A 20,883-nucleotide genomic window follows, 5' to 3' on the forward strand; every position below is an offset into this window, starting at 1 on the left:
AGCGCATAAACATGTGCCTATTAGTTGTATGATCGTGGCTTTGTATGCAAGAAGATTTTTTAAAAAAAACGCATTTCTGCTCGCCGTGAGTCTCCTGTTCTGCGCATGCCTAAGACATTTAGCTGTGATTGGCTGACGGCACAAACGGGAGAGTCATGGCTGGTTAGGATTCCCCACGATACTGGGTTCATCCTGTGTTTGCCCTGGTGGATTTAAAAAACAATAGGAAGAAGGGGCAGAGCTGGAACAAACATGAGTTTGAGACAGGAGCTGTGGGGAGTTCCAGGACAACTGCAGGGGCTATCCTAGATGGATTCCACCAGTGGGGAATCAACCTAATTTTCACTTATGGCATTTTTTGCTTGTCAAATATATGCACACTATAAACATTTGTATGAATACTATATGCATAATGCTGATTTAGAGACACATAAAAATAATATTGAAAAAGGAATCCATCTTTTGGGGAAAGTTTGGTGCCAGGAACCAGAAGATGGCATGAAAATAAAGATTCACAAGTTTCACTCACACACAGACAGGCCAAATTGATAAGGAAATATTTGAACCAAACCAGGAAGTTTTCAAAATTCCCATAGTAACTCTGCTCCCAGATCTAATGAGTGGAAGTCAAATACATTTTAATTCTAGTGCCCATAAATGTAAAAGAAGTGTATAACTGCAAAATGATTTATGTCTACCTTACCCCACCCACATTTTTGACTATCTATACCCTATTCAGCATACGGCACATAGAGGCACTTTCCGAGCGGGCCAATGAATCCAGGCTAACCACAGGATAAAACCTGTGTTTGTGTGTGGGGAACTTCGCATGGATCCCGCTCCTAACATGAGTCCGTTCCATGTTCCCCCACAAGAATTGCACTATTTGTGATTCTTTAGTTGTAACACAGATTGCAGCTGCTCACAAGTGAACAGCTGCCCTGGGAAGCAATTGCTTCCTGTTTTTAAAGGTCCTCCCTGAACAACTACACAGGATGGGAGGTGAGGTGTTTTTTTAAAAGATGCACCTCCGTGCAAAAAAACGACAGCAGTCCGCATTGCTTCTGTGGGCTCCACTCGCTGCTTGCATGGAGGCATGCGCATGGGACAGCAGGAGAGTGGGTTACTTTATCCTGCCTGCAACCTGCTCTCCTGGTCCTGTGTGGAAGGGGCAAGAGAGAACCTTCAGCAATGTGCAATGAGAGGCTCAAGTAGTGATCACAATGAGAGAAAGGTGCTTACAAGGGTGCCTTTATTGTTATCCATGAACTGTAGGAATGGGACACGCATTACAGCAAAAAGATAACGGGTGTAATTATGATGCCTTCATGAATATTCACGGGGAGGGAGAAGAGAAAACGGCAGATGAAAAATCCACTATAGATGCCTTCTTTAAAAAATCTGAAGGGCTATTTTTAGTGTTAAAGTTGATTAGTGTTGCCATAGCAATAAGATGCAAGAACAGCAAGACAAGACAAGTGCCAAAGAACTAAAAGGCACAGAACCCAAAACACATGGCATTTTTTTCAGTCAGCATACGATGACTACTATAATAGTAATCTTTCCATGGTAATTGCATCTGAGGTAGATAAAAGGGATTACAGTGTTCTGAAACAGAAATACTGGATATTAAGTCAGATAATAGCACTTTACCCCTTCATTTGAACTGAACCTGTGGTTCACCACCAAGAAAAGCACTGTTTCGGCTACTTTCAGTGTCAAATGGAGCAAATGCAAACAGATTTTGAGACGTTCTCCGTTGCCATTCAGAAACAATAATTCTGAATCACTGGAAATTATTTGGGGTTTATGAAAATAAACCCAGTTGTTTTTCAGAGTAGGAAAGGCACAGTCACAAAACATAGTATAGCAAGCTTCTGCACTAAAGAGTATCTTGTTTCCACTTTTCAACCATTTGAGCTTTGTGTTCGTACAAATGTTTGATCATAAATAAGAGAGGGTTCTGCTCTACTGAAATCATATCATGGCAGAAACTGAATAGCTGAACTCAGAATTAAATATAAGGGAAAACCTTGATAAATTAAATGGTGGATGTGTTTTTTGATCATACCAGGCACACTTTCTGCTGATTTAATAAGAAGCATTTGGATTTATACCCTATTTTTCTCAATCATAAGGAGTCTCAAAGCAGCTTATAAACTCCTTCCCTTAGTCGCCTCACAACAGACACCTTGTGAGGTAGGTGGGGCTGAGGGAGTTCTGAGAGAACTAAAACTAGCTTGTGCTCATAAAAGACCAGATTTCTGATGAAGTGGATTAAGTCACATTATGAGCCAGGTTATAAATAATTTAAATAATAACTTATTGAAGAAATAACATGATGTAAAACATACATTTCTGTGTTATTTGGAAATTTGTGTATAGAAATAATGATAGCATTTAAATCAAGCCTTCAGTTTTCAAAGTACTTCATGTATATTATCTTTGTCATATCCCTCACAATAACCATATATGGCAGGCAGTAGTGGTAGCTCCATAATGCAGATGGATATGGGTGAGTAAATTGGTATGCCCTAGGCCACCAGAGAGGCCAGATCTCCCACATCACAGGGCTATTTTCTTAGATGTGCTACACCAGTTTACTCACTGAGACAATTTATATGAGAACTAAAACTGTAGGTGAGTGAATATGCTGGGGCTTTTCTATGCTTTCCTATGTGAAAAAAGCATAGTTACCTAAAGGAGCAATCACCTATCTCCTGGTGCCTAAAAAAAGAAAAGCCAGACTGACGAGAAAAGAATAGAGAACATAAGGCTCATCTTTCTGCTTCCAGACTAGTCTTCAATTTGGCTCTCTGCTTTTTCCAGCTGGTTATTTGGATTGCCTCCACACACTGTACCTTTCAACCACAGGCTCTGCCTTTCTCTCGGCACTACACACTCTTTATCCCAGATTGCCTGTTCAGCTTATAGCTCCCTGCAACCACTACAGCCATTAGAACCTCACCTAAACTTTTCAGAACTGGCAGTTATTTATGCCTCATCTATATAACATCTCTTCATGGCATGAAGGATGACTTTGAGGATGAAAGGCTTTCCTGTGCCATCCAATTAATGGTTTGGATTTCTATTAAGTCAAGTGCAGTTAATTATGTTTAAGTCAAATACAAAGCCCTTCCAGGTTTCTGCCAAGTTATGGGCTTCTACAGTGCACTTGAAAACAAATTTATTGTTGCTGTTATCACTGGCAGAAGGAGCTAAGCCCTTGCAGCCATCCACTGGAGAAAGAGACTATAATTGGCTGAGGTTGCAAAGAGTGTTATCTGCCATGAACTACCTGAAGAAAGTTGCAAGGGCATCATATGCTGCAAGAGGAGGGAAGAGCACTGCATGCTGGTGCTGACCTCTCAGATGCAAGTCCTCTGTTTCAGACCATTGTGATTGCACTGGATTAAGTTACCACTGCTTTGCTCATCTAAACAAGCATTTGACATTAGGGTGGCCATAGAGGTGGTACACATTATTCTTGAGACATCATTTGTATTTTTAAGCATAAAGCCTGAATTTGATTTGTAAAGAGGACAAACTATTTCCAGACTTTTCCTCTCCCCTACGTACCCTGTGCTCCAGTCAGTGACTTGATGTACAAATGTGGAGAAATTGCCTTCCAAGACAGCCAGTTTATGGTATCTACATTTACAGACTTCTGTGAGTGTGTGAGTATGGGGGGGGGGGGGCAGAGTTGATAACAGCCTGCCTCTTGTTGCTGCCACTGATACTGGCAGGATCTATAACAAACTAGCGGGCCCAGCCACACATTGCTGTGGCTCAGTCTGGTGAAGTGGAAAAGAAAGAAAAGGGGAAGCGAATGGTTCGAACATGTGTCATTGCACAATGCTTGCAAGGGAGGGGAGGGGAGGGGCCCCTCACTCCCCTCCCTCTCTCCCGTTCCCTTGCATGGCACCCCGCCCCGTCCCTCCCTAATGTTCTCCTTCCTCTGCTAGGGTGGGTGGGTCATGTCCAGGTGGCGGGCCCTTTCTCTTTCACTCCCTTCCCTTGCAGGTGAAGTACCTAGCTTAAAATTACTGGCTGGGAGGCTATGACGCTTTCACGCTAGGTTCAAATTCCCCAGAGCCGCTTTGGAATCCAGCAAACCCCCGGATCTTCCCTCACCCTCTCCCCTTCCTCCACTAGGGTAGGTGGGCCATGTCCAGATGGCGGGCCCCATCTTTTTCACTCCAGATGGCAGCGGTTTTCAAGGAAGGCATGGTTGTTTCCCTTGGAGCAGCAGTGGCGTAGGAGGTTAAGAGCTCGTACATCTGATCTGGAGGAACCGGGTTTGATTCCCAGCTCTGCCTCCTGAGGTGTGGAGGCTTATCTGGGGAATTCAGATTAGCCTGTGCACTCCCACACACACCAGCTGGGTGACCTTGGGCTAGTCACAGCTTCTCGGAGCTCTCTCAGTCCCACCTACCTCACAGGGTGTTTGTTGTGAGGGGGGGAAGGGCAAGGAGATTGTAAGCCCCGTTGAGTCTCCTACAGGAGAGAAAGGGGGGATATAAATCCAAACTCCTCTTCTTCTTCTTGTATCAGAGAGTGTTGCTTTGACGGCCAGCAGATGGCGCTGTTGCAGAACAGAACTGTGGTTCCAACTGTCACAGCTGTGGCATGTACACAATAACTGGCACGGTTGTGACATGTACACAACAGGAGGTGTGGAAACAGTATGGAAACCTGGCCGGACACAAATGCGACGTTGTGTGAAAATTTCAAACCAATCGGTCTTGTAGTTTGGGAGATTACCTGTCAGCAGAAAAATGCACTGATAGATTTTTATATATATAGATAACAGTCAACATTAAAATGCACTGCTAAGGTATGTGCATTGTGGCCAAGTAACTTAATGCTTTCAACATTCCATCAATGTATCTGCAATAACCTTCATTTTGTCCTCATCATGTCAGGTTTTGAAGGGTTTTTTTTCCATTTTGCTTAAGCTACAAAGTCATATTTTCTGCATAACTGCATTCCTGGGGATGGCCACTTTTCTTCATAATCCACAAAGGGGCAAGCCACTTTTAGTACTTTATACAGCTTGATAAAATCTGCCCCTTGGGAAACTGTACAAACATACTTTGGGGTTCCCCTCCCCCAAATAGGCCAGTTAAATAGGCCACATTTGATGTGTCAACATCTTTTTCTCAGTAGTTTCACCACTTTCAAGGATATGAATATATTTTAATTCAACCTGGAAGTCTCCAATTTGTGGCTGCCTGTGGAATTTATGCAGCCATTACAGGTGCTTGGTTTTCAAATAAATTCCAGTCCAGCAGTACCTTAGAGACCAACAAGATTGCGGGGTGGGGAGGGATCAGTTTTCAGAGTCAAAGTTTCCATCACCTCTCAAATGTTCATATCTGCCCCCCTGCCCCATCTTGTTGGTTATACTACTGGACTGTAATCTAGCTGTTGTACTGCAAACTGACATAGCAATCCTCTGAAAATATTTTTATTTGTTTGTTCACGTAGATTCATATGCCACCTTCCCCCACAATGGATAAAAGCAGCTTTTATCAATGTTCTCCCCTCTTGCATATCTTAAACATAATAACCCTGTAAGGTAGTCTGAACTGAAAAAGAGGGACTGGTCCAACATCATCCTGTGAGCTTTCATGGCAAAATGTGCATTTGAACCAGGATGTCTCAGATTCTAGTCTGGCACTCTAGCTGCTGCAGCACATTAGCTCCCTTTTTCTGTGACATTCTCAGCCTTGGTTGAACGTGTACCAGTTAACTGTGAGTGTATGCAGTATTTTAGACACTGAACAAAAATATATATATTTGTGTGTCTATAATTGTAAATGCTTAATAATTGTGTGCCTTTACTACTGAACTGATCCTGTACTACTGAGGTCAGTAAAACTTTAGAAGTTATTGATCTTATTCTCACAAAAAAGCCAAAAGGAATTTTTTTTAGCCTACAAACAACAAAATAACCAAAAATTAGCTAATTTTGAACTTTTAAAACTTATTTTCCCTCATCACTGTCATTATTCATGCTGGGTGAAACCCAGGCACTGTGCACAAAATATATTGCTGCAATACTCTAATCAACTGCATATGGCTATACAAGAATACACAGTCTGTTCCCAATACTGGAGTGAACCATATGGGTAGACAGCTATGCTCAAAACCTACTCGTTTTGACAATGGAAGTAGGCGTAGCAATCTGACAACAAGAATCAAAAGAAGATCTGTTCTTCAGAATGCAAGTTCTTTGGGCCAAGGCTTTGCATGTATAACATCTTAGGTTCAAATGCTAACATGCCAAACTTACCAAAATCTCCACTAGCTCAATCTTAGGTATAAGACCAGGGAAGACAATGGAAAACTTCTGCCTGACAGGGTAAAAAATACTTCCTCCAAAGAGTTCAGGGTAACTTACATTGTTTACCCTTCCCAAGCACCCTTTGAAGTAGGTTACGCTGAGAAAGAATAACCACCTAAGTGTCATCTGAAAAAACTTCATGAAAGAATGGGGATCTGAGCCCAGATCTTAATATGACATTCTCATCACTACACCATACCACCTCTGTGTGTATAAAGTGCTGTCAAGTTGCAGCATGGTGATTCCAGCAACGGTCTTTCAAGGCAAGTGAGAAGCCAAGGTGGTTTGCCATTGTTTTTCTATGCAAAGTCTTCCTTGATGGTTGCCCTTCCAAAATACCAACCCTGCTTAGCTTCTGAGATCTGACAAGATTGAGCTTTATCATGACATCTTCCCTCCCTACCAGCACTCAAGGATAGTTTAATAAACAAAACAGTTTTTTTTCCTGTTTCCCTTAAACAACCACCTGCAGAAAATAACAGAACAGGCTTGATTATATCATGGGTTGTTTCTGAAAACTCAGTTTTGATTATTTAGAAGATTATCCCAAAATACTCCTGGATGAAGCTGTATGGTCACTGTAAAATAAACTTCAGATTCTCAAAACGGCTAAATAAAAAATGGGTTAAGTCCCATGTGCTGCATAATATATTCCAAACAGATCCAATTTGTTTTTGATCTGTGAACTCTGACTTCAAGGCAAATCTTGTGCTATTGAAGAGGTTGCAAAATTCTGTCAGAAGCCTTGAGAATTGTGATCTGATGCAACCCTGGCTTTTCCTAGCCTTGCTGTTATTGATTCACTAATTCATAGTAAATAATAAATAAAAAGATCAAGAGAGGCATAAGAAGAGTTACTGGTATATCTGACACATGGAATATAACTGGAATGTGATAGGAAAAAGGCAAGAATGGGTAAAGACGCTGTGATGCATCCAGCCATCCAGCCAAAGCAGCTTTCAGCAAGAAGTGCCTGGAGCAGCCACTTAAGTTGGAGAAAGCCTCCTCAGGCTTGTAGAAGGCTCAAAACTTTGCTTGGTGGGGTGGTAGGATAGAAGGGACAAAGAACAATAAGTTCAGCATACATATTGTTTAATAGCAAACTTTCTACGAAATGGAACAGCAAGAAGCATCTAACCATTGTGAACTAAAACTGTGGAATTAATGGATGACTTGATCAATTTATTATTGGATGCATTAAAAACAGAAGCTTGCAAAAAGGGAGTTCTGGAAATAGTAAGAATTGAGAGGCATAAAATAAAACAAAAAGTCAGGGAATGGTTCCAGATAGTTAGGATGCAATAGATGAACAGGAAAATAATCTATGTGGATTTCTAAAAAGATTTCGTGTACAGCTTATTAGCAATCCTAAAAAGATTTATACCCTTTCAAGTCCATTCATTTCAGTGGACTTTGGAGTGTGTAACTCTGGTTAGGGTTGCATTGTAAAATACCATATAACACTGCATTAATTAATTAAAAGTCATTTATGAGCCTGCCTTTTTTCAGGCAACTGGGACCCAAGGTAGCTAACAGATTTAAAAAAAAACTATATTACAAACATTTTAAAACACGGAACTATTAAAACTGCTAGACCATCCATTAACAATTTCTGCCTCTAACAATCAACATACAGAAGTCATCAAAAGACTCCAGGGATATCTGTGAAAGTTCTGCTTTATCAGCCTGTTAGGCAGTCATTGGGGGGGGCGGGGGGGGGAGAGAAATAGTTGGAGAATTCTTCTTATTTTTTATTCTGAAAAGAAATTCCTCTACACAGTGGCACTTTGGTTCACAAACAGCACTTCAATTTGTCAGACTGTGACATGAATAAGTAGACGTGATTTAACAGATAGACATTTTTGCTAAACTAATCAGAAAGCAGCAGGTCAAATGTGGAGAATTCAATAAGTAGAGTTCTACTGTTGTATATCTAGCGATTACAAGAATTTCATTTGGCATAGAATAAGCATCTGTATGATTGATTTCCCTCATGAAATCATTCTCTAGGACATCATTCTCCATTCCTTATAAAAGAAAACAAATATAATAGTCACTCAGCACTGATCAAAGGATTATTTTTTCATTGGATCTGAAAGCACCTTTCCATGTGAGTGATCACTTAAGTGATCAATTTAGGTCAGAAAAAGTATGCTCTTTGATAATTGATACAGACTTAGACTCCACAAGCATGAATGAGGCTGTTCAATATTAATTTTGTAAATACTGTATAGTAAAAATTTCATTATCATCATAATCATTTCCTTCTCAGTAGTCTGGCTGCCGTCCTAGACATTCTTCAGTAAAATTTCCCTTTATTTTTCTCTCTCTTTTTTATAGAGTGCCACACATTCTCAATCTCATCCCATCCACATATACAAATCAACAGATTATGTACCATGTTACAGCATCTGCCACCTAAAACTGGAGATGGTATTAGCTGAAAACTGAAGAAGACAAATGCTTTTCTTAGGGTAAACTTGGTTATGTAATTTAGATAATGCCCATATTTGTATTTAATCATTGAGAATCAGAGGGCAGTCTTCGATAAGCATAGGATGACTCTTATTGAATATATATACACCCTATAGTCTACTCCTATTTGGTGTATTGCTTTAGTTGCTTAGAGGCAGATAGAATAATAATCAACTAAAAACTCACCTGAACTGCCTTCTGATATTATATATGGAATACAGGGTGCTGAAATGGATTTGATTCAACAAGCTAATCACAAGACAATCATATGTTCCCTTCTGCCTCACAAATTGAAAAGATATCAGCATATTTTTACTTCCAATAGGAATATCCCATTTTCAGTTCTGAGAAAAACTACAGGTATAAACTAGAGAAAGCCAAAAATCATTCTCTGAATTGTTTCAACATTAAAAAGTTCAGCCTTGCCTAAAAATGTGCATGTGAACTGAATTTGAATTACCTCAATGTTGGAAGAAAGTTTACTGTTCTGTATGTTCTCCAATAACTTATAACACCTGCTTAAGCTTGCTCAGCCTTGAATTTTAAGACAATATTACTAAAGAGTGAAATTCACAAACAACATGATTTCACTGTTCTGTTGCGTTAGAACCTGTGTGTCAGGTATGAGACTACATTTTTCCTAGTAATTAACATTTAGAATTCTTTCTAGAAGAAGAAGAGAAGACGAGTTTGGATTTATATCCCTTCTTTCTCTCCTGTAAGGAGACTCAAAGGGGCTTACAATCTCCTTTCCCTTCTCCCCCCCCCCAACAACAAACACCCTGGTGAGGTAGGTGGGGTTAAGAGAGCTCCGAAGAACTGTGACTAGCCCAAGGTCACCCAGCTGGCATGTGTTGGAATGCACAGGCTAATCTGAATTCACCAGATAAGCCTCCACAGCTCAAGCGGCAGAGCGGGGAATCAAACCTGGTTCCTCCAGATTAGAGTACAACTGCTCTTAACCACTACGCCACTGCTGCTCCCTTTAAGGTCCTTTCCCTTTAAGACCCCGAGTTTTAAGGGAGGGGCAGAGGCCAGGCTGGGGGATAACTACCAGTTCTGCAAACTAGACAAAAAATTATCTACTGGTTCTAATGAACCAGTTCAAACCCGTTGAATCCCACCACTGGGTTGAAACATCTTTTCATATGTGGAAAGGCTGAAGAGTCTGGGACTCCGCAGTTTAGAAAACAGAAGACTAAGAGGGAAATCAGTGTTATAATCACAAAAACAATATCAAATTACATTATCTCCTAAAGACAGGGAGGGATGGAATATGATATCTGAAAGTCCATTCCAAAGGGTAGGAGGCATCAATGGAGAACGCAAGCAGCAATAGAATAAATCTACCACAATTAGGACACTGTCAAAACAAACTGTTGGGCACTGGAAGAGGCATACAAGCTGTTATCACAGTATGGTCAGTAGAAGAACAAGGGATTCTTCTATGATTCCTGGACTGAGATCTTACTATAACTCCTTCCCAAAGCATCAATTACAGTTTTCATTTGAATTGATTATGGATTGCTGTAAGCCTCTATGGGAGCCTCCTTTTAAGTTGAAAAGCCAAGAAAAATTGCTGCAAACAAATAAATACTTAAATATCTTAAAATTATTTTATTGCCTTTCTGTGACTAAATTCCTTTAATTTTATCTGCTGATGGTGGAGTTCTTCCAGATGCTGTGCTCTATTATGACCGATGAGCTGCACTTTATCCCCCTGCTACGTTTTAAAATAAACATTTCTTTTTATGACAGTGACTGCTTAAGAAACTATATCAAGTTTTTGAAATGATCATTAAGTAACTGATAAAGTTCTCCTAATATTAGCTGCAACATTCTCCCTCAATGATATACAAAAGAAGGAATTGTCTTCTAAGCATTAGTATTACTATGAAAGAAAATATTTTGGAATCTCTGGGTTGGCTTTACTATAACATCTCTCCAAATAAATTAACATGACAAAGAGTAAGCAGAACTCACCGTGTATTCTGATCCAAGTTTGTCCAGTGGAAAGGAAAGAAAAGGAAAAATAATGGCATCATTATTTTATTGCTCACATTGCTTTAATTAAAATGCAAAGATGCATTACAAATTGTGCTGATGCTTGACAGTATGGACAATATGGACTCCATGGGATGGAACACTGCAGGAGTGCAAAATTTCTAATTGCATTGCAGCTAGTGACGGGAAGAAGTGAGAGGAGATATTCTAGCAAAGATAGTGATATACAAGGAAGTAGATTGCAAATGTCTTAGTAGACCAGATGCTCGGGAGCAGCAGCAGCAGCAGCAGAAGACTATTGCTTCACATCCTGCATGTGAGCTCCCAAAGGCATCTGGTGGGCCACTGCAAGTAGCAGAGTGTGGACTAGAGGGACTCTGGTCTGATCCAGCAGGCTCTTTCTTATGTTCTTATTCCTGTTACAACTTCTAGTTGCTAAAGAAATGGGATCGATAGTCTAAGGATGGCGACAGGAGATCGATCCATGATCTTAAGAGGGGTGTGGGCTGCTTTCTTGTTAGAAGAAAGGTCAAATGATCTACTACCCATAAAAGAAGTTATTTATACTCTAAAAAACTTTGTTCAATAAAAGGCGGGGAGAGAGTTCTACTTTATTTCTAATTGTTCTAGTTTTACCTCATCACAGGAATATTCTAGATTACGATTCCATACATAGGGGTCCTCGAAGGATTTGTGAGAGGCATTTCACTTTCCCCCACTATTTCCTCCCCTCTGTTTCCTAATTACCTTCTCCTGGCAGCTCATACCATTTCCTCTTTTCCTGCTTCCTTATTTTCACCCACCAACTTACCTTCTATTTGCTCCCCATCTACAGCAAAATACCAATCATTTACCTCATTTATATTCCACCTTTCTCCCCAGTGGGGACCCCAAGCAGCTTACATCATTTTCCTCACCTCCATTTTATCCTCACAACAACCCTGTGAGGCAGGTTGAGTTGAAAGTGGGTGCTGGGTCAAAGTTACACAAAGAATAGCCCTGAAAGGGGCCTTCTCCCTCTCCTTTGCCTCTCCTTACTGAAGAAACCAAGGCTTGAAGGCTGGCAAAACTATTGTGGTTGCCTAAGAAACCCCACAATACCCTCTGAATGGGTACCGGAAATGAATCTATTAATTAGGGCAGCTAACCCCTCCACAATGTATTTATTCTGAGTTTCAGATTTTTTTTTTGCAAACTTGGGGCAGAAAAATCCGTCTTTTCTGTCCATAGATGGGGATCATGTTTAGAATTAACAGGATGCAAGTAAGGTTAAATTCAGCTAAAAACCTATAACCTGTTTCCCTAAAAGGAAGAATAGTTGCCTCCACCATGTACCACCCAGAAAACAGGGCCATCTTAAATTCACAGACAAGTCATGTATCATAATAAATACTTTCATGAATAATCTTTTTTCAGAGGGACTGTCTTACATTCAAAATAGTTTTGCTTTTGAGTAAATACAGGAGTCTGATGCTGTATTCATAAATTGAATGCTGCTTTCATAGTATAATATATAACATCAAATACTGTTCCTCCAAGTAAGACAAAGTGTAAATTAGGCATAATCCTTAGAGAAAAGAAACCACCATTCCATATATGTTCCTAATTACTGTTGCCCAATTCAACTATGATAAACCATTTTGTTATATATGGATCAATAAAAAAACTCCATAGATTTTTCAGTAAGGTTAATATTCTATAATCTGTATGCCTTTTTAAAAAGTAGACTGTTAAAGAGCTGCATCAGCATAGAGAGTAGATTGGGGGGGGGGACAAAGTATGCGAGTATTGGTCACCCCTGGCGGTCCAAAGAGCTGGGTAAATAATAAGATTTGTGTTCACTTGATGTTTGGGTTGGGTCTAGATGTTCTATGACGAGAACCCCAGAAGGACCACGGTGGCTCTCAGTGGTCTTGCCAGTATACTAAACAGAGAACACATGGAAACATGCAGCAAATTACAAGGCAGCAGCAGAGAGCAAATGGATCCTTTATTCCTCAACCCTCTGTTTTCTACTATTTATCACAGTAGACAGTTGAAAATAGAAGAGAACTGGGCTGAGACTGGGTCTAGCCCCATTCTCAGTGAGCAGGAATTTTTGGAACTGCATCCAAAGCAGTTGCTAGCAGGAGTAAATTGGGACCAGAGATAACTTGCTCAAGCATTAGTTTGGGGAACATGGACTACATCTCTGCCCAATTCCCTTATCCCACCATAAATATAGTTGTTTTATGTGGAATTATCAGATTCTCTTAACTTCTAAAGTAATGACCGAGGAAAGGAGAAAGCCAATGTTTGAAGTGATTGGAGTTTTGTAATAGGATTTGGAAAACTCAGGTTCAAACCCTCACTTAACCATGAAACTCACAGGATGAGTCTCTGGCCCTGCTAACACTAAGTAAAGTTTGAAAGTTCAGTCTAGCCTAAGGTAGGTATCACCCACTCTCTCAGGGTTGTTGTGAAGATAAAAAGAGAAAGGGAGAACCATATATACCACTCTGAGCTTCTTGGAAGAAGAATGGGATAGAAATGAAACAGACACAGAGAGCTTACTATAAATCACATTTTTCCCACTTGTTTACACTTATTTTCCTACGCTTACTACCTTTGCACAGAAGCTGTGGGAACTGGTTCTAAAAGACAGAGAAAGCCCAAATGGGCTTGGGATGGTGCCACAGGGAGGGGAAGGGCTCTGGCCTCCCTCCAAACAGTTTTCTCATGTAAAAACTGTGCTGGGGGGTTATTTCATGAATTTTGCTGCTCCATGTGCCCAGATACTTTGTAACATATAGTCTGGTTCAGAAAGCCCCTCGGGGGAGGGTGGTATATAAGTGGAATAAATAAAAAAATAAAAAAATAAAAAAATAAAATAAAAGAGGGAGCTGGCCACCAATACCCTCTAGAAACAAACTAGTAGATGAAGCGTGCCCTCACATATCCAAACCTCCCATGACAAAATCTATTTGGTGCTTCCAGGAAAAGAGAATGTGGGAGGTCCCTGCTTCCTGTAAGCTCTGAAGACACAGTGATGGCCTCCTTGGTTTTATCCCACACAGATGTTCAGAGAAAATGCAAGAGAGAGGATGCTGGATAGACTGGCTAAAGGCTGTCAGCATTTAGTCATGGCATGCTCAGAGCCATCTCAGGTAGCGTTTTTTTCCCCTGTAGATTCACTTCTTCAGAGCCAAAACAATTCTGTTGCCTCTTTGTATCCTGTCTCTGGTCTGGGATAATCTTTGGCCATACAGGAAAAATGTGCATGTGCAACCATTGCCCAGGGGAGTGGAGGTGAGAAGGGTGGCAGATATTTCTCATTTCCCCCTCCCCCGGCAGCCATTTCTGACCATGGGAAACTTCATTTCAGGATTGCAGGACTCATGTGCCAGTGGGGCAAGAGTCTGCATGGGGAGGGGGAACTGTTTTAATTTGTTTCATTTATTTATATTCCACCCACCCCGCTCCTCCTGAGGCAGGGCTTGGAACGTTCCAGTGTTTACTATAAGCTAAGGCCCTTACTTTGAGTTAAGGACTGGATCCAAAGAACTATGAGTGAAGCCTCCTAATGCAACAGATTATTTCTTTTTCATGGAAACCCTCTGCACTTCTTGAAAAGTCACTCCTGAGGCTCATAGGATGTCATAGGATGCAGTGTGGAAGGCAGTCAGTGAAAACTATCGTCCTACATGTGCAAGTTTCTGCTCTGTGCAGGTAAGAAACACGCAAGATGAGAGATAGGTGATTTCTGGAAATTTTCAGAGTGCACCCAGATCAGATTTCATGCCATCCCTGGGAATTTCCCAATGTAGTAGAATGTAGGAGGAAAAGGGATATACTGAAAGAGAAAAGGAGCGGAGATTTGTTTGATGATTGGGGCTTGTCTCACAGTTCTCTGAATGCAGTGATGCTTGATGAGATTCCCATGGTGTCACCGTTTAGACAGCTGCACCTGTTAAAGAGTGATATGTGGCACCAGCCATATGAGTTATAGTTATAGGCACTACTGATTAGCACCTAGTGAGTAGCCTCATTCAAGAATATGTCCTGAGGAAATGCTTATACAGCTGATTCATACAAAAGTATCTAGATTAGGAGTACACATTGGAACTGGAATGAAAGCTAAGATACAAATCACACATGATATGTTGCTGTTCAGGCACTAGGATTTTTAAAATTAATCAGTAAGAAGTTCTACATTAGAAATGTCTGGGAAATCAGCGAAAATCATAGTACAGCTGAATCCTATTAAAATGAAATAACTCATTTGGCTTAATTTCAGGTAGCCATTTTTTCATATAGCTTTAGACTTCTATGTTCTCTGTTACAAGGGTCTGAGGTACCTCATAGTGGTTCAATACATAAATTTTTCAAAAAGTACTGCAGAATTTAAGATCTGCTTTCATGCTTGTGATATGGAGCTTTAAAGGACAAATAGAAGTAGTATCCTCAAAAAAAACCCCTCCTTTTCATAAATTTTGACTCAAAAAGCTTACCTGTAATTGTGTAGGGATAGTAATTCCAGGCCTTCTCAGTTACATAAAATATTTTTGGGACAACAGCTCTTGCCCAGCTTGGAAGTTTGCTGCAAAGAGAAAGATACATCTTGCATAACAAGATAAAGTCCAAAACCACATGACTTCTTTAAAGAATGTATATGTTTATAGAAGATGTAGTGACTCCTGTAATTATGGAAATCATGACCAAGGGAAACCAACTTCTAAGAGCAAAAGGCTAAAAATGGGCCTGGTATTCACATTGTGATTATATAACAGCCCAGACTATAACTTGTCTTCAGTACTCCATATCATAATCTACAAAGTGGCAGCACCCCAATAACGATTGTGCTCCCTTCACACATTGCCTCTTTTTTTAAATCTTCTGAATCAGTGGTTCTCAACCTGGGGGTCACAACCCCTTTGGGGGTCGGTACAACCCTTTCACAGGGGTCACCTAAGACCATCAGAAAACAGTCTTTTTATATTTTATATATACCAATTTTATGGTTGGGGGTCACCACAATGTGAGGAACTGTATTAACGGGTCATGGCATTAGGAAGGTTGAGAACCACTGTTCTGAATGATCTCCAGGAATTGCATGCTGGTATGGAGAAATGATTGTAAAGATGGCAGGGCAGCAGTGACAACGAGCGCTTCAGGGTTCTTACAACAAAGGTATCTTTTTATCTAAAGCATCAACTTTTTGGGTTACTTCTGCTGCCTTATGGTGATTGATGTGAGCAAGGGAGGCTGTTTAGTATTTTGAAAAGTGAAAAAAGTGTGTGAGGATAATACTTCTCACACTAATTCAGCAGCCTGATACTAGAGTAATTCTTGATATAGCTGCATTGTTAAAGAATATCCTGTTGATTTTCATGGATAGTTAGGCATGTACTTAAATCTCTCCCACTGAAATAAATAGAACTTTAAAATGACTATGTTTGGTTAAATGTTGTTTTATGTGAATCTTAATTTTCTTACACAACCTAACAACAAGAATCTTGCAGCACTTTACAGACAGATTTCTAGTTGCTAAAGATTTAATGGACTACAGCCTTTGCCATAATAAACCTGTCCATCTTTAAGGTGTCATAAGGCTCCTTGTTATTTTTACTGTAGAAGTCTAACAGCTATGGCCACACTTTCTAGAACTTGTTACTCTCAGCTTTTCATATCACTATTTTTTAAATTCAAAAGTAATAAGACAAATAGCTGTTGCGGGTTTTCCAGGTTATGTGGCTGTGTTCTGGTAGATTTTGCTCTTAACATTTCACCTGCATCTATGGCTGGCATCTTCAGAGGCGTGTCATGGTAAGCTCTGTTTTCCTCCATGGCACAGTGAGGCCCCTTCCGCACATGCATCACAATTGTTTGCAAGTGGATTTTGCCATTCCACGCAGTAAAATCCAGCTGCAAAGTGAATTGAAAGGGCATCATTCTGGATGTCCGGAAGGGGCCTGAGACAATAGTTTTCCATACCATAATATAACTTTTTGAAACTTGCTGTGATGGACCCCCTCACCTTCTTAACTTTCTGAGGGAGGATAGGAATGCTCTGACCAGGCTGGTCAGATTTCCTGGCTTTTCTCAGTGACTGAACTGCTTGGTATGGCAGTGTGAGGTGATTTAAAAGCACTACAACTCTGTCTTATAGCTCCCCAGAAGGTGGAAGAAGCCCATTATTTTACTTTTGGCAAATCCCCTTTTCCAGGCACCAAGAATACTGAGGCAGATTCAATAAACAGAATTAAAAATTATTAAGAGATGAGATGGGGATAGGAGAAATTTAGATGGAAAGTAAATAGGCAGAAGATTTATGCACCCCTTCAGCATAGAATTCAGTTTTTAATTTTTAGGCGTTGACACAGATCTTAATGCTTCTGTGATAAAGAATGGGGGAGGGGGGGCAGAAGGTTTTGCCAGGTTCTTTTTGGGGGGAGCTCTCACCTGGCGTAGATCTGAATTTCTTCTTTGCTTCAGAAGCAGCAGCCAGAGGTTCCAAAGCAGCCCTGTCTAACTCTGTGGGCCCAGTTTATGAGGGCCCCTAAAGGGAAACTGTTGAGGGGGAGCGAGATGGTTTTTCTACCCCTGAGACGTTTGAGAGCCCAGGGATTTCTCCCACAAAACAGTCTTTAATCGGGCCACTCTCTCCTACCTCATCGTGGCGGTAAGAAGTAAACAGGCCTTACATGAAGCTGTTATATGGACTTCCCCAAGGCACATCAAACAAAGGGCATGGCTGTCATTTTTTGCATTTTGCCCATACATTGCTCACATTTTTAAAACAAAGCAGTCAATTTTCCATCTTTTTTCCTTAGAATGACAATTGAAAGAGCCAACACAGAAACAATCCTCTCAGAGTGGCAGCAAAGAAAGAACTGAAGGAAGAGTGCTCCGCCTCCCCTTTGTCATGTGATCATTTGGGTGGGAAAGGCTCCCACAGCATCACCAGTGGAGGGGGAGTACTCTTAGCTGCAGAGCTCCACAGAACCATGTCAAATCTTCCTGTGGCACACTTGCGCATGAGCAGTCTCATTTGGAATGACTCAGCAAGACCATGAAGACAAACACTCCTGTACTTTAGCACATTACTGAATTATCGCTAATGTGCTTGTGTAATGTCCATTCTGTTTGCTCTGATTGGTCACTGTGGTTACCATTTTCTTTTTGAAAATCTTCCTTCCTTGGTTCCTAAGATTCTCTGATCTGGACTTTCAGCCAATCACCATATTATTGCATGTTGGAACATCTCTGTGTTGGGAGAACATTCAGAAATTGCAAACCCCTGTGTCCAAAGTTCCCGCCCTCAGAAACATATTACCATTGGTGGAGAACATTGCAACCCACTGCAATTGGAGCCTGGGTGCCACAAGGTGATTCTGGGAAGTTTCAGGAAAGGAAGCTTGTCACTTCCATCGCTCCATCGCTCAGAATGGCAACAGGCCAATGTGTGACCCACTATTCTGAATATCTGCACCTCCCAAGAAAAAATCCAGAGGCCCAGTCCATTTGTCCACTTTTGTTTGCACATACTCACCATTGAACTATCACACACGAAAGAAATAAAACAGCCCAAATAACATGTTGTTGTTTGCTTGAGAAAACAAAACTGTGCAGGGTGGGGAAAATGGGGGAAGTTGATGAAATTTCAGAGTATACAGCATGGTACAGCCCTGCAATATGCAGCACATGGAAGTTTACATGAATTTGCACCATATTTGGCTGAGTTCCCATTTGCATTCCTATCATGTCTTTGGCACTGTTTTCATGTGAAGTTAATACTGATACGTAATGAGATGGATTCCAGCACTGACGGGAAAGACCAGAAGTTCTTTGTGAATCCCTTGCAATTCCCCGGCCACGGGAAGATAGTATAGGGCTCACCCATCCATTCATACCAGCACTCTATTGCTAATCATATCCCCCCAAAAAATTTGAAATGCAAGGGGAGAAATAGATGGAGGGTGGGATGATTAGAAATTGCCAACCAGGGGAAGAGGAAATGAGTGAAGGGGAGGTTGAGCAACTACACGGGGGCATAAAGAAGGGCCAGGTGATTGGTAAGGTGGAGAAATATAAACCAAATCAATATGATTACAGGCTCAAGGGAAGCTGGTTCAGAACTGTATCAGGATAAACTCTGCAGTAAAAGCAAAACATTGATGAAAACAACAAAGGAAAAGTGAAGTAGAAATGTTTCTGGAACCAATGGAGGAAATAAAAGTGCAGAATTCCAAGAAAAAAGTTGCATTTGACAGCAACATGTGTTTTCCCCCCCAAATATCTTTTATTGGCATTGTAGAAACTTATTATACAAGACAATATGTAATATAGTAACAAAACTAGTAAAACTATATAATCTAAAATACAATATTGTCTTAGCGTGGTTTGAACCAAGACTCAGTTGTTTAGCGAGTATACACATCAGGCTCTTTTTGTATTTAATTGGGAATGTTGTTTCACAGCAACATTGTTTTCTATTTGATAAACAGTAGCTAATAACCTTGCACTGGCAATGTGGTGTAAATATATTTTTCATGAATTATTACTATTCAGAAAAAGACATAAATAAATCTGTCTAGACTGTGAATGTCATTTTTATGGTGCGTTCTCAGAATTTACTTGGTAATGTTAAGCATCTAATGCTCCCTCTCCATTTTATGAGTCTAAATGGCCATACCACTGACTCTGCGGTGCCTAGTAAATTTTGAGATGCTGTATAAATAGTAAATGATGAATTATAATAATATTGCTGCCTATGTTCCAAACCTGCCAGGGATCCCAAATGTTATCTTTATATTGCAACAAATCTTTCCCCATATGTTCCATACTGTGTAACTGTATTTTTCCCCATGTGAAATGAGTGATGAGGGAAAAAATGAATCATGACCAGCCTCAGCTATAAATGTTTCCTGCATTTTGGAAGATTGGCAAAGATAATAGAGGGGCTATGATGATGATTAAAATCTTGGTGGTAAATCTTACAAGGAAATGCTGGAGAAATTGGGTATGTTCAGCCTATCTGCCATGTTATCTCCTCCATCCAAGGGGTTCAGAACAGTGTACACAGTTCTTCTATTTTATCCTCACAGCTATGTGAGGTAGAGGAAGATGACACAGAACAACTGGTCCAACGTCACCCAGTGAGTCTGCTAGCTGAGTGGGAATTTACGCCCGCATCATCCTGGTCACAGATCTACACTTTAAACGCTGCATCACACCGCCTCACTATCTTAAAGAAAATGTATAGTATTTTGATTTGTGGGTGGAAGATCTATTCTTAAGATATATAAAACTGAGTGAGCCTTTGTTCACCTGTTCACTCAGATTACTAAAAGAACCAATTACTTCAAATGACAGAAAAGTTAAATGAATGGGCAGACATTTCATTTGGATGCTTAAAATACAAAATGTTATAATTTGGAACTGGAGATTGAACTAGATATCCAATGTTTGCCTTTGCATTCTGACATTCTGCATATCTGTGCAGCATAGCAGGGGGTTCCCAAAATGGGCCACGAGTGCCATGGTACCTACCAAGCGTTTTTAGAAAGCGGATGGGGCCAGATGGGGCTTTTGCCCAGCAGGGCTTCTCTTTGACCACTAATTGGCTATGCTGATTTTTAAACAGCTGCTCTGGCAAAAGCTGCCACCACAACACAAATATCTTCACTGTATGATTGCAAGTAAGCTGTACATATGCCAGAAAAATAATTCTGAATAATATGTTTATTGAAAAGACACCTTGTTAAACAAAGCTTCTGCCTGAAATGTTGAAGAGTTACTATTAGAGTTATGAATAAATTTTATCCCTGACATGAAAATGGTTGGCTCTGCCTCCAGTGGCACATACCCTGAATAGGGTTGCCAACCTCCAGGTGGCACATGGAAATCTCCTACTATTTTAATTGATCTCCATGAGATAACATTTTGGAAAATTATTTTAATTTTTTAAATAGAATAAATGATGTTAGAAGAATAATACAGTTTGATTTTGTAAGACTATCTAACCCTAAGAATAAACTCAGTTCAGAAAAAAATAGACCTTTAATATACAGTTG

At 40.4% G+C, this 20,883-nt stretch overlaps 1 protein-coding gene across 3 annotated transcripts in view; it reads right to left on the bottom strand.

The window, feature by feature from the left end:
* PITPNC1 (phosphatidylinositol transfer protein cytoplasmic 1) overlaps nt 1–20,883 on the bottom strand; it is a 169,669-nt gene that overhangs the window by 45,538 nt on the left and 103,248 nt on the right. For all 3 annotated transcript variants that reach the window (XM_048491695.1, XM_048491694.1, XM_048491696.1), the window contains exons 3-4: nt 15,319–15,407; nt 10,808–10,815 (exon numbers count right to left, since the gene is read on the bottom strand). In XM_048491695.1, the coding sequence (XP_048347652.1) occupies nt 10,808–10,815; nt 15,319–15,407 (97 nt within the window). The remainder of the gene's footprint in view (nt 1–10,807; nt 10,816–15,318; nt 15,408–20,883) is intronic.

The sequence above is a fragment of the Sphaerodactylus townsendi genome, linkage group LG03, assembly GCF_021028975.2.
Source record: "Sphaerodactylus townsendi isolate TG3544 linkage group LG03, MPM_Stown_v2.3, whole genome shotgun sequence".
Taxonomy (NCBI): domain Eukaryota; kingdom Metazoa; phylum Chordata; class Lepidosauria; order Squamata; family Sphaerodactylidae; genus Sphaerodactylus; species Sphaerodactylus townsendi.